The sequence below is a fragment of the Pan troglodytes genome, chromosome 4 (assembly GCF_028858775.2).
Source record: "Pan troglodytes isolate AG18354 chromosome 4, NHGRI_mPanTro3-v2.0_pri, whole genome shotgun sequence".
NCBI lineage: Eukaryota > Metazoa > Chordata > Mammalia > Primates > Hominidae > Pan > Pan troglodytes.
Genome location: NC_072402.2, coordinates 132,623,183 through 132,650,443, shown reverse-complemented (window position 1 = coordinate 132,650,443; position 27,261 = coordinate 132,623,183). Strand labels below are relative to the sequence as shown.

General features: G+C 45.3%; 1 protein-coding gene across 1 annotated transcript; it reads right to left on the bottom strand.

Annotated features, from left to right (window-relative positions):
* Positions 1-1,063: 1,063 nt before the first annotated feature.
* TXNDC15 (thioredoxin domain containing 15) lies at positions 1,064-26,812 on the bottom strand. The gene is made up of 5 exons (XM_001168003.6): positions 24,981-26,812; positions 13,058-13,545; positions 7,632-7,795; positions 4,832-4,962; positions 1,064-1,781 (listed from the first exon to the last, which is right to left on the bottom strand). Exons 1-5 carry the CDS (start codon positions 25,045-25,047, stop codon positions 1,585-1,587), a joined length of 1,047 nt encoding a protein of 348 aa, XP_001168003.1. The 5' UTR covers positions 25,048-26,812; the 3' UTR covers positions 1,064-1,584.
* Between the last annotated feature and the right edge of the window lie 449 nt (positions 26,813-27,261).

Genomic DNA, 27,261 nt, shown 5'->3' with positions numbered 1-27,261 from the left:
CAGTTTTGCAGAGGATATGGCGAAATATATTTTTTTAAGAACAAGAGTCCATTTAACTTCAACTTAGCAGTTGTTAGCAGTCCATCCATATGGACCTAGAAAAAATAAAGCATTTTGCCTCAAAGTAGCCCAAAATTCACGGGCTTCTTCCCATTTGCCCACTTGACAAAATGTAACCATTTCGCCGGGTGCGGTGGCTCATACCTGTAATCCCAGCACTTTGGGAGGGTGAGTCGGGTGGATCAATTGAGGCCAGGAGTTCGAGACCAGCCTGGCCAAAATGATGAAACCCCGTCTCTACTAAAAATACAAAAATCAGCCGGGCATGGTGGTGCGTGCCTGTAATCCCAGCTACTGAGGAAACTGAGGCAGGAGAATAGCTTGAACCCGGGAGGCAGAGGTTGCAGTGAGCCAAGATTGCACCATTGCACTCCAGCCTAAGTGACAGAGTGAGACTTTGTCTAAAAAAAAAAAAAGTTTGTTTAAATTACATGTTGTCTCTTTACTAAATGTGTCTTGAACTACACTAGAATCAACTTGTGGGCAAGAACAGTGTTTTACACTTCAATACTTCTTTTTGTTTGTTTTTGAGATAGAGTTTCGCTCTGGTTGCACAGGCTGGAGTGCAGTGGCGTGATCTCAGCTCACTGCAACCTCTGCCTCCCGGGTTCAACTGATTCTCATGCCTCAGCTTCCCAACTAGCTGGGATTACAGGTGCCCGCCACCACGCCCAGCTAATTTTTTGTATTTTTAGTAGAGACAGGGTTTCACCAAGTTGGCCAGGCTGGTCTCAAAAGTCCTAACCTCAAGTGATCCTCCCGCCTTGGCCTCCCAAAGTGCTGGGATTACAGGCGTGAGCCACTGCGCCCAGCCTGCTGGGAACATTTTAAGGTTCAATTAATGCATGCTGCTTAGATAACTATGATTAAAATGTATACGTTAGCATAGAACTGATAATAATTGAGCTTTAGTTACAGCATTTCCTTTCTCCTAACATCTCCCTTACCCAGAAACAACTTAAAACACTTCAAATTTTTTGAGTGAAAGTAGAGATCACAAACATCAAGGTATTTGACTCTTATTTTCCATCACTTGCTACTTGAGGGGGTCACACTAACCAATTCTGGTTACATACTTTCCTGCTATGGACTCTAGAAGAAAAACTGCAAAGAAACAGAAAACTAACCTTCTTAAACATATATAAGGAATCAAGGGTTTCCTTAAACTATTATCTGAGAGTCCTATTTTTGCCTTCTGTATAGTAAGCATGTCATTCTACTCACTATTCTACCGGAACACGTCTTCACATTTCAAACTGGATTACTTTTCAAATACTGGATTACGTTCATGCAGTAAAAACAAGAATAATGCATCTATTGAATATTTTTGCATTTGCTTATTGCAATACTAGTTAAAACACCAGTTTATAATGTTTTTATACATTCAGTTGTTCAACAAATGATTCTTTTAATCTGCCTGAAGTTTCAAGTCAACACATCACTGGAGAAAATGTATGAAACTGTAGCACTAATTTCTGAAACGAAGGATTGAAGTTCCTCTTTCCAACTTCTTTCAGACCATCACTACTCCACATGTTCCTGCTCTTGTCCTGGAATTAGCCACCGAATACTCTCAGTTCGAATGGTAGCATACATAATAAAACTAATTAAAAAGAATAAGGAAAATACAAGCAACCAGTCCACACTTTTTATCAAAGTGCTGGGAAGAGGGCCTATTTGGTCGGCTTGAGTTACCACCACATTCTTCTTGGCTTCTATACCTGAAAGAAAAATCACTGGTTTCAAATCAGGCAGAAAAAGCACCCACCGCAGATTTTTCTCAAGTATTATGTATGGTATGCAAAATGACATGCAGTCCTAAAATAAGCATTGCCACTAGTATATATATAAATATATGGGATGGATTTCACTTGCCTATCAGTGTAATTTGTAAGTTGCCTTTCTCCCCACTGCATCAAAGGATCAGGAACCCATTCAGCTGTTCACAACTAAAACACTAGAATTTCTGTGAACTCATCAGAAGTTTCTTAGTCAATGTGTTTATGAGAGTTGTATTTTGGTGTCTTTTGAGACCAAAGTTCAGTAAGTAACTAGTAAAACTCCTCTCAGGTGTCTACAGAATGTTTTCACAGGTTAAGTAATGCTAAATTCGAAATGCTTTTTTTTTTTTTTCTGTGATGAAGTCCTGCTCTGTCTCCCAGGCTGGAGTGCAGTGGTGCGATCTCAGCTCCGCCTCCTGGGTTCGAGCGATTCTCTTGCCTCACCCTCCCAAGTAGCTGGGATTATAGGCACACACCACCATGCCTGGCTAATTTTTTTGTATTTTTAGTAGAGACGAGGTTTCACCATGTTGGCCAGGCTGGTCTCGAACTCCAGACCTCAGTTGATCCGCCCACCTCAGCCTCCCAAAGTGTTGGGATCACAGGTGTGAGCCACCGCACCCAGCCCCAAAATGCTTTTAATAATTTACTGAAAGAACTGTTATAACAACAAGCCACCAATGGAAACAGGGATTACCAAAGATGCTCTGACTCCCAGATTTGTGTTCTAGGTTTTCTTAGAGCACTAAACAAAATGGCTCCCTCTCCACACATCAATCGAAATGACAATCAGGGATCCATGACAAGACTTGGACTAGCTAACCACCTTGTAATATCCTACTTTTACTCCTATCAGCCAACTCAGCTCTTTTTTCTTTAGTGTTAGCTAAAATGATTATATGCAACTTAATATATATGCAATGTGTGTTATAATTTTTATTTATTTCCAGTGAGCATACTTTGGGAAGAGTGGGATGCTCACAATTGAGACAGTGAGGCTTTAGAGGAATGAACTTTTCCAATGGAGGTAATTTTTTCAATTTACAATGCTTTACAATGTTTTACAAACAATAAAAAATAAGGCCATATGTTTTGGCAAATATTAAGGAACTAAGATAGCATCTACAAATGGATTAATAAATGGAACAGTAGCAGCAAAGAAAAAGAACAAAACATAACCATACATGACAATGCAGGTGCATCTCACAAGCATACTGTTGGATGAAAAAAACAGACACAAAAGAAAACATCCTGCATGTCTCCATTAATATGAAGTCCAAAACAAGTAACACAGTCTATGATATTAGGAGTCAAGACTGTGGTTATCTTTATCTTTGGGGAAGGCAGGAGCAGTGGTGCTGAAGGGAGGCTGGTAATGTTCTGTTTCTCTTTTTTTTTCTTTTTTTTGAGATGGAGTCTCACTCTGTCAACCAGGCTGGAATGCCGTACTGTGATCTCAGCTCACTGCAGCCTCTGCCTCCTGGGCTCAAGCAATTTTCATGCCTCAGCCTCCCGAGTAGCTGGGACTACAAGCACCCACCACCATGCCCAGCTAGTTTTTGTATTTTTAGTAGAGACAGGATTTCGCCATGTTGGCCAGGCTGGTCTCGAACTCCTGGCCTCAAGAGATCCGCCCGCACAGGCTTCCCAAACTCCTGGGTTTACAGGCATAAGCCAGTGCTCTGTTTCTTGATCAGAGTGGTTACCCAGGGTGTTCACTTTGTGAAAATTCATCACCCTGTACACTCATGACTTACGCATATCTTTGTGTAAATATTAAGTGAAAAATGTGCGTTAAAAGTTATAAGTAAAGTGTATGGTATCTGAATTATATTTCAATAAAACTTGTTTTAAAGTATCTATAATAGGCCAGGCACGGTGGCTCACACCTGTAATCTGAGCACACTGGGAGGCCAAGGCAGGCAGATCACTTGAGGTTAGGAGTGCAAGACCAGCCTGGCCAACAGGGCGAAACCCTGTCTCTACTAAAAAATACAAAAATTAGCCAGGTGTGGTGGTGCGCACCTATAATCCCAGCTACTAGAAAGGCTGAGGCAGGAGAATCGTTTTAACCCAGGAGGCAGAGGTTGCAGTGAACTGAGATTATGCCACTGCACTCCAGTCTGGGTGACGGAGCGAGACTCCGTCTCAGTCAATCAAACAATAAAGTATCTATAATAGACCGGGCACAGTGGCTCACACCTGTAGTCCCAGCACTTTGGGAGGCCGAGGCGGGTGGATCACTTGAGGCCAGGAGATCGAGACCAGCCTGGCCAATAAGGCGAAACCCTGTCTCTACTAAAAATACAAAAATTAGCTGGGCACATGCCTGTAATCCCAACTACTCAGGAGGCTGAGGCACGCAAATCACTTGAACCTAGGAGGCGGAGGCTGCAGTGAACTGAGATCATGCCACTGCACTCCAGCCTGGGCAACAGAGTGAGACTCTGCCTCAAAAAAAAGGAAAAAAAGGCCAGGTGCGGTGGCTCATGCCTGTAATCCCAGCACTTTGGGAGGCCGAAGTGGGTGAATCACGAGGTCAGGAGATCGAGGCCATCCCGGCTAACACGGTGAAACCCCGTCTCTACTAAAAATACAAAAAATTAGCCGGGTATGGTGGCGGGCGCCTGTAGTCCCAGCTACTCGGGAGGCTGAGGCAGGAGAATGGCGTGAACCCGGGAGGTGGAGGTTGCAGTGAGCCAAGATCACACCACTGCACCCCAGCCTGGGCAACAGAGCAAGACTCAAAAAAAAAAAAAAAAGGGGGGAAAAAAAGTATCTATAATAATTAAAATTACCTATTCATGTTAAGCTTCATACTGATTGGGAAGTATTTAACAGGATTATAACAGTTCATTAGAAGAGAAGTTTTACAACTCAAAGTCAGTCTTGAATCCTTCACTTAAGGATTATAGCAGATCAGAACCCACAGAAGGCACAGACCCCCGGCAATAGAATATCTTCTTCCTCAGCACATTACTTCCACATACCTGTCTGATTAAAAATGAAGATTTTCAGTGTTTCCAGTGTTCGATCTGTATGATTAAATCTAGCCATTGGTTTAGCTCCTTGAAATAATAAAATATTAGGAACAGCTACAGTGCCAAACCTGGTAGAAAGGCTACAAGAGAAAGAAGTCAAAAAACCTGAATTTATTATTAATAGAGGGCTTTCTCATACAATTACCATCTCAGAATAGACAGAAATAAATGAGGAAGTTGCATGTGACCTACGGAGATTTCTGATACTTGAAACTTTTGGCTTTTTCATTTGTTTCTGACCTCTTTGCTTATGGGTCATGGCTGGGGGGCACTCCTTTTCTGCAATCTGAGTTGCTTTCAATTATAATATGGATCTACCAATGGCACAATTATTCCACTAGTTAAGTTCCTGTCTAAACAAACCAGACCAGAAAACTCTAATTCATGGACAAAGCACACTGTGTCAATTTATTTGACAGAAAAAATTTCCAACTCTTCAGAATGCCCATCCCTGTCCCTCAAAAAAGATCAACTTACAGTAGGCAATTGGTTTGGTAAGCTGGCACAAGGGAGTATATGATCTAACAAACACACCAGGATGTTCACAATTAGGGCAGGATGACTTGTTTAGAAGGAATATAACTGTGCGGGCTTATTTCACCTTTACATAATACAGACTAGTGGTGATAAGCTCCCAAGTCAAAACACTCTGGGTTGAAGCCTCAGTTCTGCCACTGAACCAATGTGAACTCTGGGCAGATTATTTAACCTCGCTAAGCCTCAATTTTCCGCATTAGTAAAATAGTAATAGTGTATAACCAGGATTTTTTTCTTTTGTACACATGCTGTAACTTAAATATTAACATAAGAAGCAAACATGTCCCAGCCCATATAATAACAGCAAGAGCCTTAGTCTCCATAATTAAGATACAACATGGAGCTGAAGGAAGGAAAGAAGAAAGCAGGTTAGGGAGGGAGTTGCGGGAGAGGCAGGAGGGACAGTGTGAGACCCAGAACCAAAGAGCACTGAGTATGCCTGGGGGCAGTGGAGGCCCCACCAAAGCTGGACACTGATGTGATCTGTCCTTCCAATCAGTCTGCTCCCTTGGGCCCAGTCACTTAGATATCACCCAGAAGCCTATATGAAAATTACTAATTTGTTGAGCCATTTCTTTCTTCATAAAAGTTTCAGGTAAACATTGGCAGTTACATTCCCACAATGAAAAGCAGTGGAATACAATTTTTTTTTTTTTTTTTTTTTTTTTTGAGACAGGGTCTCACTCTGTAGCCCAGGCTGGAGTACAGTGACAGGATCATGGCTCACTGTGACCTTGACCTCCCCTGGCTCAGGCAATCTTCCCACCTCAGCCTCCCAAGTAGCTGGGGTACCACAGGTATGTGCCACCATCCTCAGTCAATTTTTTGTATTTTTTTTATAGAGATGGGGTTCTGCCATGTTGTCCAGGCTGGTCTCAAACTCTTGGGCTCAAGTGATCCTTCTACCTTGGCCTCTCAAAGTGATGGGATTACAGGTGTGAGCCACTGCACCTGGCCTCAAGTACAGAGTAATGGAAGTTTATTCAACTTCATTTTACCACCAATTGACCATTTTTCAGATATTCTAGATTTATTTACACACAACCTCCTTGTTGAGGCTGACCTACTAAGGAGCATCTGATTTGGAAGAGAAGAACAGTTTATAACTCAGGCACAATCGCAGCACTTAGGAGAAACATATACCATCTCAACAAAGTTTTCTGTAACTTACTTTACTAAACATTTAAAAAAGACAAACCTGGGCCAGGCACAGTGGCTCACGCCTGTAATCCCAGCACTTTGGGAGGCCGAGGCTGGCAGATCACAAGGTCAGGAGTTTGAGACCAGCCTGGCCAACATGGTGAAACCCCGTTTAAAAATACAAAATTAGCCGGGCATGGTGGCAGGTGCTTGTAATCCCAGCTACTCAGGAGGCTGAGGCAGGAGAATCACTTGAACCTGGGAGGCAGAGGTTGCAGTGAGCCTAGATCACACCATTGCACTCCAGCCTGGGCGACAGAGCAAGAGTCCACCTCAAAAAAAAAAAAAAAAAAAAAAAAAAAAAAAAAAAGACCAGCCTGGCATGGTGGCGCATGCCTGTAGTCCTACTACTCAGGAGGTTAAGTCAGGACAATCGCTTGAGCCCAGGAGTTCAAGGCCAGCCTGGACAAAAACCCAGTGAATGATACACGAGAAATATAAAACAAAGGTAAATGTCATGTTAAAGAGCTAAATTAATTCATGACTTGATCGAGTGCCTACTACAGAACATGACTGCAAGAATAAGTACGCAGGAAAGAAAGAAGGAAAGAGGGAAAGGGAAAAGAAGGAAAGAAAAAGAAAAGGAAGGGAAGAAATCCTGAGTAGACACAAAACAGGGGTGCTGGGAATTAGGTTGCCTGGGATGGGGATTTAACCTGCGCCTTAAAGTCACAAAGGAATATCCTACTGTGATACCAATTGTGCTGATTCAGTCTGGCTATGGCCCTCAAAAGTCTTCTGGCCCCTCCCCTGCCATCAGGTGCTACCACCTGCCACCTTTAAATCCACCACACAGAGAACAGCCCACTTTCTTTAAGGGGCCTCCATAAAGTGATGCCACCAGCTCCCTCAGGAGTATGATAATCCTCACTATTCACTCTTGCCTTGCCTTCAATCCCAGGACAAAGTTCACGCCCCCCCTCTTCTGCTTCTAACTTAACTAATTAGGACCTCCAAATAACTGCAACCATCAGCCAGGAGGATGGACGTAAACCCCACCAATGGAAAATACCTGCTGTGCTGAGATGCATCCAGTGCCAAAAAGTGAAGAGCTGGAAATGCCCGGGGCAGAGAGTTAAAGTGAGGGGCCAAACTGGCAGAAAAGCGGCACCACGGGGTGTAAAACAGGACTAGAGTACAGTCACTACCGTTTGGGTTCAGAAAATCCATAAGGTCCTGTGGTAAAAGAAACAAGCATTAAAGTTAGCAGTAAAAGTACATTTTTCTGAAAGGATACCCAAGAAACAGGACACACTGCTGCTCCAGGGAGAGGAACGGGTGGGTAGGAGCAGCGAGAGAAGGAACCCTCAAGAACCTTTTGGATTTTGAACCATATGAATCCAGGAACCAGCAAAAAAGTATGATCAAATGACAAGTTATAAACTTTCACTTTTTTTAAGTCTTGCTGAATTAAGCAGAAAGTTTTAAACTTTCCTCTGCACTTTCCTAATATTACAAGTTATTTTAATATTTTTCATAATTCATCATTTCAAATACAGGCATACTTCATTTTACTGCATTTCACTCCATTGCACTTTGCAGACATTGCATTTTTTGCAGATTGAAAGTTTGTGGCAACTAGGCATCCAGCAAGTTTTTCAGCACCATTTTTCCAACAGCATGTGCTCAATTTGTGTCTGTGTCACATTTTGGTAATTCTTGCAATATTTCAAACTTTTCCATTATTATTATATCTGTTATGGTGATCTATGATAAGTATCTTTGATGTTACTATTGTAATTGTTTTGGGGCGCCACCAACTGTACCCATAGAAGACAGTGAACTTTATCAATAAATGTCTATGTTCTGACTGCTCCACCGACCAGCAATTCCCCATCTCTCTCCCTCTCCTCAGGCCTCTCCCTGAGACACAACAATATTGAAATTAGGTGAATTAATAACCCTAAAGTGGCCTCTGTTTAAGTGAAAGGAAGAGTTGTACATCTCTCATTTTAAATCAAAGCCAAAAATGATTGATTAAACTTAGTGAGGAAGCCATGCCAAATGCCAACATAGGAGACAGGCTGAAAGCTAGGCCTCTTACACCAAACAGCCACATTATAAATGCAAAGGAAAAGTTTTTAAAGGAAGTTAATGTGCTACTCCATCCAGTGTGGTGACCTCTGATGCTTAAAAATAAAAATAAGTGCTACTCAGTGAATACGCAAATGATAAGAAAGCAAAACAGCATTACTGCTCATATGGAGAAAATCTTAATGCTATAGATAGACGATCAAACCAGTCACAACATTTAAGCCAAAGCCTAAATCCAGAGCAAGGCCCTAACTCTCTTCAATTCTACGAAGGCTGAGAGAGGTGAGGAAACTGCAGAGGAAAAGTCTGAAATTAGCTGGGGTTGGCTCATGAGGTTTAAGAAAGAAGCTGTCTCTAGAACATAAAAGTGCAAGGTGAGGCAGCAAATGCTTATAGAGAAGCTACAACATAGTAACATCAAAGATCAATGGGGAAAAAAAAAAAGAAGCTGCAACAACTTACCCAGAACATCTAGCTAAGAGAATTGATGAAGGTGGCTACACTCAAAAATCAATTTTCATGTAGATAAGACAGCCTTCTATTGGAATAAGGTGGCTTCTAGGACTTTCATAGCTAGACAAGAGATGTCAATGCCTGGCTTCAAAGGACAGGCGGACTCTTTTTAGAGGCCAGTGTAGCTGGGGTCTTATTTATTTATTTAACAATAAATCTTATTATTTATTTATTTATTTATTTGACAAGGTCTTGCTCTGTCACCCAGGCTGGAGTACAGTGGCGCAATCATGGCTCATGGCAGCCTCAGCCTCTGGGCTCAAGCAATCCTCCTGCCTCAGCCTCCCAAGTAGCTGGTGCCCACCACCATGCCTGGCAAGTTTTTGTATTTTTTGTAGAGCTAGGGTTTCACCATGTTCCCCAGGCTGGTCTGGAACTCCTAGGTTTAAGCAATCCACCCACCTTGGCCTCTGAAAGTACTGGGATTACAGGTATGAGCAACCACAGGGCCAATGCTCATTGCTCATTGCCCATTCTGAAGATCCTGGGGCCTTTAAAAATTATGCTAAATTTATTTTGCCTGTGCTCTAGAAAAGGAACAACAAAGCCTGGATGACAGTACATCTGTTTACAGCATGGTTTCCTGAGTATTTTAGGCCCACTGTTGAGACCTACTGCTCAGAAAAAAAAGATTCCTTTCAAAATATTATACTCGTTGACAATGCACCTGGTCAACCAAGAGTTCTGGTGGAGATGCACAAGGAGATGAATGTTGTTTTCAGGCCTGCTAAAACAGCATCCATTCTGCAGCCCATGAATCAAGGAGGGATTTCAACTTTTAACTCTTATTATTTAAGAAATACATTTCATAAGGCTATAGTTGCCATAGATAGCAATTCCTCTGATGGATTTGGGCAAAATAAATTTAAAACCTTCTGGAAAGGATTTACCATTCTAGATGACTTTAAAAATATCTGTGATTCATGGCAGGTGGTCAAAATATCAACATTAATAGGCGTTTGGAATAAGCTGACTCCAACCCTCGTGGATGACTTTGAGGAATTCAAGACCTCAATGGAGGATGGAACTGCGGATGTGGTAGAAATAGCAAGAAAACTAGGATTAGAAGTGGAGTCTGAAGATAGGACTGAATTGCTACAATCTCATGATAAAACTTGAAGAGATGAGGAGTTGATTTTTATGGATAAGCAAAGAAAGTAGGTTTTTGAGATGGCATCTACGCCTGGTGAAGATGCTGTGAACATTGTTGAAATGACGACAAAGGATTTAGAATATTCCATAAACTTAGTTGATAATGCAGCAGCAGGGTTTGAGAGGATTGACTCCAACTTTGAAAGAAGTTCTACTGTGGGTAAAATGCTATCAAACAGCATTGCATGCTACAGAGAATTCTTTCATGAAAGGAATTAAGAAACTGTGGGCCACAGGCCAGGTGTGGTGGCTCATGCCTGTAATCCCAGCACTTTGGAAGGCCAAGGTGGGCAGATCACTTGAGGTCAGGAGTTCAAGACCAGACTGACCAACATGGTGAAACGCTGTCTCTACTAAAAATACAAAAATTAGCTGGGCATGTGGAGCACGCCTGTAATCCCAGTTATTCGGCGAGAGGCTGCAGTGGGAGAATAGCTTGAACCTGGTAGATGGAGGTTGCAGTGAGCTGAGATCACGCCACTGCACTCCCGCCTGGGTGACAGAGTGAGACTCCATCTCAAAAAAAAAAGAAAGAAAAGAAAAGAGAAGAGAAGAGAAAAGAAAAGAAAAGAAAAACGAAACGAAACTGTGGGCCAGGCATGGTGGTTCACGACTCACAACACTTTTGGGGGCCAAGACAGTAGGATCACTTGAGCCCAGGAGTTTGAGACCAGCCCATGCAACATAGTGAGACCTCATCTCTACAGAAAAAAAAGAAAAAAATTAGCCAGGTATGGTGGCACACGCCTGTATTCCCAGCTACTTGGAAGGCTGAGCTGGGAGGATCACTTGAGCCTGGGAGGTCAAGGCTGCAGTGAGCCATGGTCTCACCACCACACTCCAGCCTGGGTGATAGAGCAATACTCTGTCTCAAAGAAATTGCCAGAGCCACCCCAACCCTCAGTAACTACCATCCTGATCAGTCAGCAGCCATCAACATCAAGGCAAGACCCTCTACCAGCAAAAAGATTACAACTCACTGAAGGCTCAGATGATCGTTAGCATTTTTTAGCAATAAAGTATTTTTAAATTAAGGTATATACATTTTTTAAACATAATGCTACTGCATACTTAATAAACTACAATATAGTATAACTTCTGTATGCACTGGGAAACCAAAATATTCACGTGATTTGCTACACTGCGATATTTGCTTTATCACAGTGGTCTGGAACCAAACCTGTAGTATCTTTGAGGTATGCCTGTACTAAGTACTCACAGGGTCAGGGCAATTGCCCCCACCTTTGAATTGTGCATCTCAAACCATCTAAAATGGAATTATTAGAGGATGACGATCTCAAATCCAAACTATCATCTCAGCAGAGCTAAGTCTGAACTAAGCAGTCATATCGATATGTTTGGCCAAAGGTTAGATCAATTCAAGAGTACACTGTCCTAGCCAGCCACAGTATCTTACATCTGTAATCCCAACACTCTGGGAGGCCAAAGCGGGCAAATCAGCTGAGGTCGGGAATTTGAGACCAGCCTGGCCAACGTGGTAAAACCTCGTTTCCACTAAAAATACAAAAATTAGCCAGGCGTGGTGGCATGTGCCGTAATCCCAGCTACTCGGGAGGCTGAGGCAGGAGAACCACTTGAACCCGGGAGGCAGAGGTTGCAGTGAACCCAGATCATCCCATTGCACTCCAGCCTGGGTGACAGAGTGAGACTCTGTGTCAAAAAAAGCAAAAGGGTACACCATCCCTGCCACCACCTGTTTAATCCATAACTCAGACTGTTTAAACTGCTCTGTCCCAGTCATGTGAGTGACACCTGTGGGAGTCCCACAGACCACAGCATCTACAGGCACTCAGGAGTGGATGCAAAGCCAGCGCCGAGCACTGCCCTTGGAGGAGCTATGTGCACTAAAGGTGCTGTGCCCTCACTGACAACAGTCACAGCTCTTAGAGTCAGGATTTACCTCTCTTACATAAGCAGTGTGAATGCATCCTACCCTTCTGTTTTCTGAACCACCCCACAGAAATTGTCAGTCATTGATGAACGAGAAACTTTTCATCAATATAACATATTTTCCAGGGGCATTACTAGTCTAAATAATGGTAAATTATAATTTTAGTAATCCAGATATGTTTAAATTGCCTCTGTAATAAATAAATACTTCCTTTGGAAGAAGAAAAATGGCCGGGCACGGTGGCTCACACCTGTAATCCCAGCACTTTGGGAGGCCGAGGCGGGTGGATTACCTGAAGTCAGGAGTTTGAGACCAGCCTGGCCAACATGGTGAAACCCATTTCTACTAAAAATACAAAATTAGCCAGGCATGGTAGTGCATGCCTGTAATCCCAGCTACACGGGAGACTGAGGCAGGAAAATCATTTGAACTCAGGAGGCGGAGGTTGCAGTGAGCCGAGATCATGCCATTGCACTCCAGCCTAGGTGACAAGAGCAAAACTCTGTCTCAAAAGGAAAAATGCTATGATTTTGGTGCCAAGCAACTATCTGTCCACTGGGATTTCTATCGTGAGGTTTGGTGGTGAGACTGGCCCAAGGATAACTAGGTTTAGGCCATCTGAAAAGCATAATCAACACTAGTTATATTTCCCCGTCTCCCTATAAACATCACAGAGGGCAAAGTTGATTTTCACTGAAGCAGCCATTAAATGCTATCTCGCTTACAATATGATCAAGATCATGATTTTCCATTCCAAAGTTGATAGCATATTAATCATAAAATAAATGTACTGAAAAGGAGAAAAGCACTAAATAATTTTTCCTTACCTGTGACATATTTAAAATTTTCAGAGTGAAATTTTCTAATCCTGTAATGTTTCTCTCCTCACAGTTCACCTTTGGGGATTTCAGACTTTCAGTGTTATTGGAGTCCTCGGTCGGGGCTGCGTCAGATTCCGCCACTTCTGGCTCTGTGTAATACTCCTCTTCTCTGTCAGGGAAGTGTGCTCCAGCGCCATCCAGAGAGAAAAGGCTCTCTCGGACGTTGCACCTTGAGTCCTCCGCTCCTCCAGCGCCACAGGTGCCGCCGCTAGGCTCTGAACTCACTTTGTCCTCAGCTTCCCCAGGAATCACAGACAGCATCACCATGTGATTGCCTTGGGTATCCAGCCCCAGCACCGCATTGGCCTCTTCTGCTGCCCTGTCCTGGCCCATCGGGTCATGCAGGAGCTCCTCCTCACCCAGGTACACAGCCCCCACCTGGAGAGGGTGAGCAGGCTGCTCCTCTGACCATAAGCGACCACTTTCCTCTGCAACTAAAACATGACAGCACATTCAGAGTCATATTTGACTTCAAAACAAATGAACCCCAAAGAATTACAGTTCCCCTCTAACACGAAATTTTCCCCTCTGGAGACAAAAAGGTCTCCTTTCATTAAACTATCAGAGAGCTACTCACCATTTCCCAGGTTAGGAAGAAGGTCACAAGCAGGTACTATTAATAAATTAATGAATGTCAAAGAAGGCCGGGCACGGTGGTTCACGCCTGTAATTCTAGCACCTTGGGAGGCCCCAAGTCAGGTGGATCACTTGAGGTCAGGAGTTCAAGACTAGCCTGGCCAATATGGTGAAACCCTGTCTCTATTAAAAATATAAAAATTAGCCGGGCATGGTGGCAGGCACCTGTAATCCCAGCTACTAGGGAGGCTGAGGCAAGAGGATTGCTGGAACCTAGGAGGCGGAGGTTGCAGTGAGCCAAGACTGTGCCACTGCACTCCAGTCTGGGCGACAGAGCAAGACTCCATCTCAAAAAACAAACAAACAAACAAAATAATGAATGTCAAATAATAGAAAAACACACAGCTCTGCCCTAAACTTGCTGCTTGCCATGTGGATTATAACCAAAAACATTCCAGTTCAGATATCTAATTAGGAAAATAGAATATAAACACTTTCATTTTTTGATAAGAGTTTCATTTGTTTGATAATATCCAAGAAAAGGATCATGGTTTTATGCAAGATTCTACTAGAACAAAGCATCTTTGCACACATTATAACAGTCCTGTGAGATGGGCAAGACAAGGGTTACCAAGACCACTGAACAGGTAACGAGGCAAGGCACAGAGAGGCTCAGCACAGTGTCCGATGGTACACAGATAGTAAGCAGCAAAGCCAAGTCTGGGAGCAAAGTTTTCTGGCTGCTACTCCAGAACGAGCCGTAGGCTCCCTGCCATGATACCTCGGGGATGCTGAGCCACGCTGCCTGAAGAACACTGTTCAAGCCACACAGCAGCTCCTTCCTGAGGTGGCCTCTGACAGCTGGACTCTGCTCTCCTGCCTGCCACCCTTGGGCTGCTGCCCTTGGGAGTGCTGGGAGATGGGCTCGGCAGTGCAGAGGCAGCAGCAGGAGGAAGAAGAGAACTTTCCCCCACTTTGGAGCTAGAAGGTGGGTCTTGAGCATAATGCTCAGATAAGGGAAGAGTCCCAGGTAGTCTCGTACATCTATTTACCCAACTCCACTCACCTCCGTAGCAATGCCTCCTGCCCTCCAACTCATCAACTCAACACCAGCTGCCAGACTTTGTGCCAGGCACCAACCAGCAGAAACCAGTGAGGCCAGCAGCCCTCACGAAAGCTCACCATGTGGTTAGGAAACCACCGGCTGGGTGATGAGCTCTGCGTGCCAACAGCATGTCACTGGAGTGTCAGTGACCAACTGACTTCAAAGTTGGGAAAGTCTGGGGGCTTCCTCAGGTACGCACATTTGTATAAGATTTCAAAGAATATCCCTGTAGAGCTTTTTGTTGTTGCTGATGCATAACAGATGTACATGTGATAATCACAAAGCACATGTGATAATCAATACATTCATGCAATTTGTAAAGATCAGATCAATGTATTTGGGATATCCATCACCTTAAATATTTGTCTTTTCTTCATGCTAGAATCATTCAAATTCTTCTCTTCTAGCTATTTTAAAATATACAATAGGCTATTATGAACTACAGTTACCCTACTGATCTACCTCACACTAGGGCATAGAGCTCTGTGGATTCATTCAGAGATTCAAAAACATTATCTGGGAATTCTGCTTCTGGCCAAGATGGAGTAACAAGAACCAGATTTACCTTACCTACTGAAACAACCAAATAAACAGATAATATATATAAAACAACAGTTTCAGGAAATCAGTTATCAGGCAACAGAGGATAGTGACATCCAAGAAACAGGCGACAAATGAAGAGAACCCTACAACTGCTCCAACTTACTGCCTTGATGGCGTTCCCACTGTGGCTCAGGGAGGGGAAATCCAGGCAGAGCCCAGCAGACTCTCCCAGTTGAAGAGATGGAGCTAAGAGTCCAAGGAGACCAAGAAGCCATAGTTTGCAAGACAGAATACTGCAGATGAGAGAAGCTACCTAGAGAGGGGACTCCAGAGATCTGCAGAGGCCCCCCCAAGTATACAGCAGGGTACTGGTCATCACATGCATGTGAGTAAACTACCCAGTGCCAGAGAAAGAACTACCAGAAAGGATGAGAAGGAACAGTACCCAACATTCACACAGAGCAGGGAATGGTACCTCTTCTTACCAGCTAGACTGAAAAACTTCATAATTCACAGGGTATTGAGTAGAGTATACAAAAGAACCTGCCTCAGTAGTGGGACACTATTAACCCTAAAGAAAATAACAGCTTGCTTGCTTAAAAGCAAAACCTGAAAGAATCAAGCTGTTCTCAAGTAACTTCATTGTACCCCAGAACAAAGTTCAAGAATATATATACGGGGCCAGGTGCAGTGGCTCACGCCTGTAATCCTAGCAATTTGGAAGGCCGAGGTGGGTGGATCACCTGAGGTCAGAAGTTTGAGACCAGCCTGACCAACATGGTGAAACCCTGTCTCTATTAAAATATAAAAATTAGCCATGCATGGTGGCAGGCACCTGTAATTTTAGCTACTCGGTAGGCTGAGGCAGGAGAATCACTTGAACCCAGGAGGTGGAGGTTGCAATGAGCCGAGATCGTGCCACTGCACTCCAGCCTGGGCAACAAGAGAGAAATCCGTCTCAGAAAAAAAAAAGAATATGTATAGGGAATCTAAAATATCCAGCATTCAACAAAGTAAAATTCATGTCTGGCATCCAATAAAAAATTATCAGACATATAAGGAAGCAGGAAAATAGGACACATAATGAGAATAATCAATCAAGCCACACTGACCCAGAACTTGCACCTATGTCAGAATTAGCAGACAAGGATATTAAAACAATAATTGTAACTGTATTGCATTCAAAAAGTAAAGTAGATATCAAGATATAAGATATTTAAAAATATCAAATCGACCTGGGAGGCAGAGGTTGCAGTGAGCCGAGATCAAGCCATCGCACTCCAGCCTGGGCGAAAGAGTGAGACCCTGTCTCAAAAAAATAACTAAATAAAAATAAAAACGATCAAATTGGCCGGGCTCGGTGGCTCACACCTGTAATCTCAGCACTTTGGGAGGCTGAGGCGGGTAGATCACCTGAGGTCGGGAGTTCGAGACCAGCCTGACCAACATGGAGAAACCCCATCTCTACTAAAAATACAAAATTAGCCTGGCGTGGTGGCGCATGCCTGTAATCCCAGCTTTTCGGGAGGCTGAGGCAGGAGAATCGCTTGAACTCAGGAGGCAGAGGTTGTGGTGAGCCAAGATAGTGCCATTGCACTCCAGCCTGGGCAACAAGAGCAAAACTCTGTCTCGGGGAAAAAAAAAGATCAAATTGCATCCTTTTTTTTTTTTCTTTTTGAAACTGAGTCTTGCTCTATCGTCCAGGTTGGAGTGCAGTGGCGCAATCTCAGCTCACTGCAGCCTCCACCTCCCGGGTTCAAGCAATTCTCCTGCCTCAGCCTCCCAAGTAGCTGGGATTATAGGTGCCTGCCACCACACCTGACTAATTTTTGTATTTTTTAGTAGAGATGAGGTTTCGCCATGTTGGCCAGGCTGGTCTCGAACTCCTGACCTCGGGTGATCCTCCCGCCTCGGCATCCCAAAGTGCTGGGATTGCAGGCATGAGCCACCGCGCCTGGCTTTCTTTCCTTTTTTTTTTTTTTTTGAGATGGAGTCTCCCTTTATTGCCCAGGCTGAGTGCAGTGGCACGATCTCCGCTCACTGCAACCTCCACCTCCCAGGTTCAAGCAATTCTCCTGCCTCAGCTTCCTGAGTAGCTGGGATTACAGGCACCCACCACCACACCCAGCTAATTTTTGTATTTTTTTAGTAGAGATGGGGTTTGGCCATATTGGTCAGGCTGGTCTCAAACTCCTGGCCCCAAGTGATCTGCCTGCCTCAGCCTCCCAAAGTGCTGGGATTACAGGTGTGAGCCACCGAGCCACCAGGCCTAGCCTTTTTCTTTTCTTTTTTTTTTTTTTTTGAGACAGGGTCTCGCTCTGTCACCCAGGCTGGAGTACAGTGGCACAACCACCTCCCGGGTTCAAGCGATTCTACCACCTCAGCATCCCAAGCAGCTAGGATTACAGGCATGAGCCACTGCACCCGGCTAATTATTTTGTCTTTGTTTTTTTGTTTTTTTTTTGAGACAGAGTCTTGCTCTGTAGCACAGGCTGGAGTGCAGTGACACGATCTCACTCACTGCTACCTCCTCCTTCTGGGTTCCGGTTCAAGGAATTCTCCTGCCTCAGCCTCCCGAATAGCTGGGATTACAGGCATGTGCCACCATGCCCAGCTAATTTTTCTATTTTTAGTAGAGACGGGGTTTCATCATGTTGGCCAGGCTGGTCTTGAACTCCTGACCTCGTGATCCACCCGCCTTGGCCTCCCAAAGTGCTGGGATTACAGGCGTGAACCACCATGCCCAGCCTAATTATTTTGTATTTTTGCTAGAGATGGGGTTTTGCCATGTTGGTCAGGCTGGTCTCAAACTCCTGGCCTCAAGTAATCTGCCCGCCTCAGCCTCCCAAATTCTGGGATTACAGGCATGAGCCACCGCGCCCAGCCCAAATCGTACTTTTAAAGACGTAAATTATAATAACTACAATGTCTGAGATGAAAATTGCACTGTATGAGAATAATGGCAAAGTAGACAATACAGAAGAAAATAGTCAACTTGAAGATAGCAATAGAACCTATCCAAAATGAAACACACAGGAAAAAAAAAAGAATGGAAAGAAATTAAGAGCATCAGTGGGCCGTAGGACAATTTCAAGTGGTCTAATGTACAGTAACTGGAGTACTGGCAAGAGAAGAGAGTGGAGGAACAGAAAAATATTTGAAGAAATTATAGCCAAAAACTTTCCAAACTTGGTGAAAACTATAAATCCATAGATCCGAGAAGCTCAACAAAACCCAAACTCAGTGAACTACAACAAAGCACATCACAATCAAATTGCTCAAAACCAGTGACAAAGAAAAAAATCTTTAAAGCAGCCAGAGGAAAAAAAACAAAACATCATGTAGAGAGGAACAAAGGATAACAACAGGTTTCTCACTGGAAACAAAGCAAGCAAGAGTGCGACTCCATCTCAAAAAAAAAAAAAATGATTTTGGCTGGGCATGGTGGCTCACGCCTGTAATCCCAGCACTTTGGGAGACCGAGGCGGGTGGATGACTTGAGGTCAGGAGTTCCAGAACAGCCTAGCCAACATGGTGAAACCCTGTATCTACTAAAAATACAAAAAAAAAAGTAGCCTGGCATGGTAGCGGGCGCCTGTAATTCCAGCTACTCGGGAGGCCGAGGCAAGAGAATCACTTGAACCCAGGAGGTGGAGGTTGCAGTGACCTGAGATAGTGCCACTGCACTCCAGCCTGGGCTACAGAGCGAGACTCCATCTCAAAAAAAAAAAAAAAGTGAAATAAATACTTCTTCACTTCTTCAGACATACAAAAGCTAAAAGAATTCATTACCAGCGAACCCACATGACAAAAATCTTCAAGGAACTCCTTCAGGCAGAAGAAAAATGTTAACAGATGGAAATATGGATCCACATAAAGAAACAGAGAAACCAAAATGGTAACTACATGGATAAATATACACAATTCTTTCCAAAAATCTAGCTATAAAGGGGGCGAGGAAGGTAGGGTAGATTCGCTACAGGCAAGGAAGACTAAGGGAGGTTTCTATTTTGGTATTTGGAACATAGGAGCAATTTGAGGATACATAAAGCTGATGAGAAAGCAGGTAAGAAGGGGCTGGGCGCATGGCTCACACCTGTAATCCCAGTACTTTGGGAGGCCAAGGAGGGCGGATCCCTTGAGGTCAGGAGTTCAAGACCAGCTTGGCCAACATGTTGAAACCCCGTCTGTACTAAAAATACAAAAATTAGCCAGATGTGGCAGCATGCACCGGTAATCCCAGCTACTCGGGAGGCTGAGGCGGGCGAATCACTTGAACCTGGGAGGCAGAGGCTGCAGTGAGCCGAGAATCACGCCACTGCACTCCAGCCTGGGTGACAGAGCAAGGCTCTGTATCCAAAAAAAAAAGTATCCAAAAAAAAAAAAGGCAGGTAAGAAGGGAGAGGTGGCAATGGAGGTTACATAGGACGGAGTTTAAGGCTTGGGCAGCAAAGTGAGTCTTTAGCAGAAGGTCAAGCACTTCTGTGACTACAATCCAGAGAAGCGGCTGGGTGCCTGGGAAGGGAGCTTTGCCAAATTGGTGGAGGGGCGGGATCACATTGGCGGTATTTCTATAGCCTTTTATTTCTATAGCCTTTGGTTAATGAGTGTGTATTGCCTGTATGATCAGAAGAAAAAACAAACACACATGTTTTCTGTGTCAGCCACAAGACAAAGCAGGAAATGAAGCCAGAGAGGCTAAGAGTCTGGAAAAGAAAGGATGCCAGTTTTGGGGTCCAACCCTACTCCCAAACACCACAGCTCTTCAGAGATTTGCTCTTGCTACCTAATCAACATTCTAGGTTCCACAAGTAAATGAAGAATGCCAAAACGAAGAATCTCAGGATAAAAAAATCAGGGCACAAATTTTAATCTGGTTCTCTCTGATGACCCTCAGATAGCCCCTGCACAAAATCAAAAGGGAGTGTTAAGTGGTGCGTGGAGCTGGTATTTTAAGTTCAAGAGTGTTGTCCCCTCCATCCCCCTGCACATTGTAAAAATATTTAAGTACACAGTACAGATTAGGAACAAAAAAATCTTCCTTCAGGTACCAACGTTTTCATTTAGGAATTAGGAAGAAAAGAAACACTGAATTATTCCACACGAAGATAAAAATGTCATACTATGTGACAGTCATTGAACCCTCCCTTGGTAATGTGCCTTTGTTTTTTATTTTCTTTGAGACAGAGTCTTGCTCTGTTGTCCGGGCTGGAGTGCAGTGGCACGATCTCAGCTCACTGCAGCCTCCATCTCCTGGGTTCAAGCAATTCTCCTGCCTTAGCCTCCCAAATAGCTGGGATTACAGATACGCACCACCACACCTGGCTACTTTTTTAATTTTTAGTAGAGATGGGGTTTCACCATGTTGGCCAGGCTGGTCTCAAACTTCTGGCCTCAAATGATCCCGCCACCTCGGCCTCCCAGTGTGCTGGGATTACAGGCGTGAGCCACTGCACCCGACTGGTAATGTGCCTTTTAAGAGACCGCAGTTTGAGCTATACATAAAGTGATAATTATTGCATCACTGGCAGCAAAGAAGTTGTCTGAAGGACAAGTGTGAGGGCACCATGCCAATTCTGCCAGGGAGCCCTAGCCTAGGTCAGCACCTTCACACCCTTCCAGCTTTTCTCAGAAGGCTCTTTACCAGCTGCAGGTGTTTTCACAATGGCTTCTGGCAGGAAAGCCAAATGAGGAGGGACCAAAAACAGTCAAGGGTTGGAGGGACAGCAATCCATATTTTCCATAGGCAATACTGTGTGCTCATTTAGCAAATGGAGACAATACCACCAAAATGTAGAAAATTATGAGGCTACTGTGAAGATTAAATGAGAAAAGATGTGTATGGTCCCTGCCACAGGTTAAACACTCCATAAATGGCTGTGGTGATGATGATCATGATGATGATGAGTGGTGTTTACAATTCAAAGAGATGGAAAGGCACAATAACTAAGTTCTATTAATTAACCTGCACACTGGGCTTGCTGGTTCATACCTGTAATCCTAACACTTTGGGAGGCCAAGGCGGGCAGATTACTTGAGGTCAGGAATTCAAGACCAGCCTGGCCAACATGGTGAAACCCCATCTCTACTAAAAAATACAAAAATTAGGCCAGGCGCAGTGGCTTACGCCTGTAATCCCAGCACTTTGGGAGGCCAAGGCGGGCAGATCACTTGAGGTCAGGAGTTCGAGACCAGCCTGGCCAACATGGTGAAACCCCATCTCTACTAAAAATACCAAAAATTAGCCGGGGTGTAGTGACGGGAGCCTGTAATCCCAGCTACTCAGGAAGCTGAGACAGGAGAATCGCTTGAACCCGGGAGGCAGAGGTTGCAATGAGCCAAGATCGCACCATTGTTCCAGCCTGAGCAACAAGAGCAAAACTCCATCTCAAAAAAAAAAAAAATTAGCCAGGCATGGTGGCGCATGCCTGTAATCCCAGCTACTCAGGAGGCTGAGGCAGGAGAATCATTTGAACCCAGGAGGTGGAGGCTGCAGTGAGCCAAGATGGTGCCACTGCACTCCAGCCTGGGTGACAAGAGCAAGACTCCTTCTCAAAAAAAAAAAAAAAAATTTCACCTGCTAAACACATTCACAATCCATCTACTTTCCCCATCCCAACTAACACTTCTCAACAAAGGCCACAGCCAATTCTTGTCTGGGCAACTACTGTAGCCACCTAAACTGGTCTCCCTGGTCAGCCTGCTATCCCCCCTCCAGACCCTGACCTTCACAGCAATACAAGTGAAACTGAAAGATAAAAGGCATATCTGATCGTGTCACTCCCCTGCTAAAACTCTTTCAGTGGCTTCCCCTACCCTGTGAATGCATCTGCATTCTGTAGCAGAGCTACCAGGCCCCAATGTGGCCTCTGTCTGCACTCTCACCTGTGGCCATCAGATCCCTCTAGTCCCTGATCATTTACACTCCTCCTATCCCCACCTGCCTTAGAGCCTTCCCGAGGGCTGTTTCTCTGCTGGGAAGCTTCCTCCTGCCAAATCCTTCATCCTCCTCATTCAGATCTCACCCTAAATGTCACCTCTGTAAGGACACATTCCCTGACCCTCAGACCAGGGTGGGAGGTCTCCCATTACAGTTCCCAAAAACGCCCTGGGACTCTCCTTGATGCATTTCTCAGTCTTGCAATTTTCTTAGTAATTTGTAGTTATTTAGTGGCTGCCTTCCCCAAAGGCCTGCTGCTCTAACTCACCACTGGATCCCCAGTGCTCAGCACAGTGTTTAGCATATGATGAGTGCTCAGTAAGAATTTGCTAGCTGACTGCCTAGGGAAGAGTGGCATAGGGGTATTGAAGCCAGGAGTTTGCTTCCATTCCTAGACACCTGGATAGCATTGCTACCTCCAGGTTGCTTAGTCTCTCAAGGCCTCAGCACCTGAGGCCAGCATAATCTGCCAGGGGCATCCTCTGCAGGAAAAAAAAAAAAAAAACCTTAGATTTTCAGCTACTCTGAGAAGAAATCAGCTGGTGAAGTTTCTTCTGTCTTCACCCCATTCATGGCCTGGCCATGATGACCAAAGACCCAAGCTGAACCCTGAATCGGCCAGGGTTCTGCCAGGAAACAGCACATTTAACTTGGGCAAGTTGAGGAGAGTTTAATGAAGGGACCACTAATGTGTAGGCTGGGTGTAGAGAAATGAAAAGCAATGGTAAGGAATTCCAAGGCCAGTAACAGTAGAGGAGGAGCCAGTTACCACTCATAGACCTTAAGAGTCTGGAGAGAGAAGTAGTCACAGAACCTTGAAACATCAAGGGTAACACAGAGGGCAGCTTTCTAGAATTCAATGCTTTCCACCGGGGGCAAAGCCAGCCTGCAATAACTTCTCAGGGAGGGAGCGGAGAGAATCAATACCCTGACCTCACTCTCCCCTCATTCCAACACAATGGAAGCAAGACGGTAGGACAGTTGGTATTTATTCCACACAGGACAGCCACACAGGGCACAGAGCAGGGTGGAGGGGCTGAAACAGAAGATATCCAACCCATGCCATCCCCTCTGTGAGGCTAGCAGTTAAGTATAGTGAAAATGCAGAGGTTGGGCTCTGAAGTCAGGCAGACATGGGCTTGAATCAAGGCTCCTCAACTTCTGGTTGTATGACCTTGTCAAAGGACTTATTGGCTCTGAGTCTTAAGTTACTTCTATAAAATGAGCATGATAACATCTACTGCATATGCATTTAAAAATTACTAAGGCCAGGCACGGTGGCTCAAGCCTGTATTCCCAGCACTCTGGGAGGCCGAGGTGGGTGGATCACCTGAGGTCAGGAGTTCCAGACCAGCGTGGCCAACATGGTGGACCATCATCTCTACTAAAAATACAAAAATTAGCCCAGTGTGGTGGCAGGCACCTGTAATCCCAGCTACTCAGGAGGCTGAGGCACGAGAATCGCTTGAACCCGGGAGTCAGAGGTTGCAGTGAGCCAAGATCGCGCCACTGCACTCCAGCCTGGGCAACAGAGCGAGACTCCATCTCAAAAAAAAATAAAAATAAAAATTACATAAACCGGGAGCAGTGGCTCACATCTGTAATCCCAGCACTTTGGGAAACAGGTGGGAGGATCACTTAAGCCCAGGAGTTCAAGGCTGCAGCGAGCCATGATGGGCCACTGCACTCCCGCCTGGGCAACAGAGCAAGCCCTCATCCCTTAAAAAAACAAAAACAAAACAGTAAAGATTCCAAAAGATGATGCTCGTAAAGCACTGAGCACAGCATCTGGTACACAGTGAGTGCTTTCATTCATGGTAATTGTGTTACTATGACTCACCCTTCTCCACAACTCTCTGCTGTCCTGCCTCCATCCAGGACACCCCAGGGAAAAGAAAGACCTGCCTATTCCTGTTAAGGTCTAAATGACAAGCGAGACCGAGGGTCTGGACTTTAACAGGACTATGAGGAGTGGGGTGAAGGAGCATGAAAGTAAGGCCTCCACTCTCCACCCTCGCCATGCCTCTAGAGTGGCTGCCTTCCCTACCGGCAAGTTGGGGGTAACCGGGAGTCTCCCGTGTTTCTCGTCTGTTTTTCATGCAGGGAGCTGAGCAAGACTGGCCTCCTTAAGACAGTGGTCCAGCAGCGTGGACTCCAGACTGGGCTTTGGCGTCAGAGAGACAGGCTTCTGCCACGTATCAGAAGCGCAAACTTAGGCGGGGCCTGAGCATCTTCATCTGTGAAATGGAGACACTAAACGGAACCGATCTGACAGGGTTTGTGGGAGCATTAAAGGGGATAATGATGTAAATAAAGCACGATGCACAGTTCCTGGCTCCTAATACGGCCACAACAATGTAGGTATTTGATATAATGTTATTAATAATAAATTGCTTATCACCAGAGGGTATGCCTCAGCAGCGCTTACTGCACTGTCCCTCCTGGCTACCAGCCACGGGCTGAGGGCGGCCTGAACGCGGCCCAACCACCCCCGGGCTCCCGTCCACCGGCCCTCAGCCCACCGGCCCCCTTTCGCGGGCCACCAGCGGGCGGTGCGCGGGGAGAGAAGTCGGGGAGACGCGCCCGGGAAGACGCCAAGAAGGGGCGAGTCGCGCACCGCCAGCCTTCGCGCAGGTCCAGAGCGTCGCCCGGGTGGACCTCAGCTCGCCCCATCATCTCATGCACCGCCCCCGGCCCACACTCACCCTCCACGCCGCGGACGGGAAGTCCCAGCACCCACAGCAATACTTGCCACCAGCCGAGGAGCCGCATGACGCGGGGCGGTCGTCGACAGGCAGCCGGGACCACTGCCCAGGCCGAAAGGCAATCGGCGCACGGCTACGCGAGTCGTGCTGCCAGGCGGAGGAAGGCTGGGGGAGGAGAGCCTGGGAGCGCGGGCGCGGCCCCGCGCCGCCATCTTAACACCTGGCAGCTGTGGCGGGCGCCATCTTGGAGTCGGGCGGACGGCCTCTAGCCGCTGGCCGTCGGCGCTGGACTGGAGACCTCTTTAGGAGCTAAGCGCCAGACGTTGCAGGTCGTTTTGAACTCTGCTGACCCCAGAGTGCAGAGCAGGGCTCTGGCAGAGGCCCATGGCCTCCTTTCTTCCCTCGGAAGTCAGAGCTTGGCTACTTGAAGCACTGCGCCCGCCTAAGGAGGGTTTTCCACGCTTCATTCCCAGAGTCAGAAAGGCCCAGGAGCCTTCCTGTTCTAGTGTCCCATCGAGGTGCAGAAACTTCGGAGGCTGCAAATCTTCTAATCTCTTGCCTAACCTGTGCTCCCCTACCTAGGGTTGCCACATAGAATACCTGATACCCAGTTATATTTGAATTTCACATAATGAATATTTTTTACTATAACCCTTATAGTATAAGGGATATACCTTAAAACTGAGCATCCTGTAACTTCGTGACATCTGGCAACCCTAACCCTACCTATCCACTCAGGGCAGGAGAGGTTGGTTTTAACTGATTTACCTTGCAGGGCAATCTCTTTTTAAGCATGGTTGGGGCTGTAAGCATCATTGGCTCTGGCTCATGGTGGAGGTGGAGCCACCTCGAGCATAAAGTAGATAGGAAAGGGCTTAGAATGAAGAAAGCATAGATGGGGAGATGAGGAACAGGGCTCTGCATTCCCAAGCAAACGCACAGAGCGGGAGTCTTAAGAGAAAATTCTTGGAATAGAGAGGATGACACCACTAATTGGGGTATTTTGGCGGGGGGCCTGCTAAAATGGAATAAGGCAAGCTTTAAGCAGCCACCAGTGCTAAATCAGTGCAGAGTGCAGCTTTTCAAACTTATGAGGTTGAAAAAATAGAAACTGATTTAAAATACATCTGTCTATTGGTTAACATAGCAATGGTAAGGGGAACCTGGGCTTTTCGGCCGCTTGGTGAATCCCAGCTTCAGCACATGTGATAGTTCACAGTCAGCAGGTTATGTAACTTAAAGTTAAGTTTCTTCAGCTGTAAAGTGGAGACGACGTTATATAGAGTCTTATAGATGAAATGAGATGTAAAGTGATGAGCACAGTGCCCTGGGGCACAGGAAGCATTTCAAAGTGGTAGGCATTATTAATTGAATAATACAATTCTGATGGCGTGGCCATAGTCCCCTTATCTCTATGCCCATCAAAAAGACACTGTTAGGCCAGAAAGATGCATCATTAATCTGTCCCTGTGGATGATTCTTTTATTCTAAATACGTTGGTATGGTTTTGCTGTTGTAGATCCTCAAGTGCCATCTTGTGGGTCCAGAAGAATATGAAACAATGGACATGGATAAAAGAGCCCACAGTTCTAGAGCTTATTACTAGTCATCATTTCGCTAAGTACCTCCCTCACCCCTAACGGTGGAACAACAAACCTTTCCTTTTTAAACTATCTTTCTCATACCCCCATACATGATTTGAAGGTGCATGAAAAGCCAACAGGACAGAGCACCAAGAGGATTTATGACTAATGAAAAGGAAGCTGATCTGGATACTCCAACATGGATGCCCTGTGGTTACTACTCCTTCCTTTTTATTATCTCCTTTCCTTTCCTGTATGTGTGTTTGTTTGATTTTTTTATTTTTTGAGACAAGAGTTTCGCTCTTGTTGCCCAGGCTGGAGTGCAATGGCGCGATCTCGGCTCACTGCAATCTCCACCTCCCCGGGTTCAAGCTATTCTCCTATCTCAGCCTCCCAAGTAGCTGGGATTACAGGCATGCGCCACCACGCCCGACTAATTTTATATTTTTAGTAGAGACGGGGTTTCACCATGTTGGTCAGACTGGTCTCAAACTCCTGACCTCAGGTGATCCACCCGCCTTGGCCTCCCAAAGTGTTGGGATGACAGGCATGAGCCACTGCGCCCGGCCCCTTCCTGTGTTTTTACTTTAGCTCTGTGTTTGGGACAGATACGCTTACAGATGTTAGAATTGGATGTTAGAATTGTCTTTCAATTTTTTTTTTTTTTTTAGGCACAGTCTCGCTGTCACCCAGGTGCA

What these genes read in the sequence shown, in the direction of transcription:
- TXNDC15 (XM_001168003.6), bottom strand. Translation starts at nt 25,047, where the DNA reads ATGCGGCTCCTCGGCTGGTGGCAAGTATTGCTGTGGGTGCTGGGACTT. An exon ending in GATGCATCTCAGCACAGCAG is followed by an intron (nt 4,963 to 7,631) that starts GTATTTTCCATT and finishes TTTCTCTTGTAG; the next exon opens with CCTTTCTACCAGGTTTGGCA. An exon ending in CTTCATTTTTAATCAGACAG is followed by an intron (nt 1,782 to 4,831) that starts GTATGTGGAAGT and finishes TTTTTCTTTCAG; the next exon opens with GTATAGAAGCCAAGAAGAAT.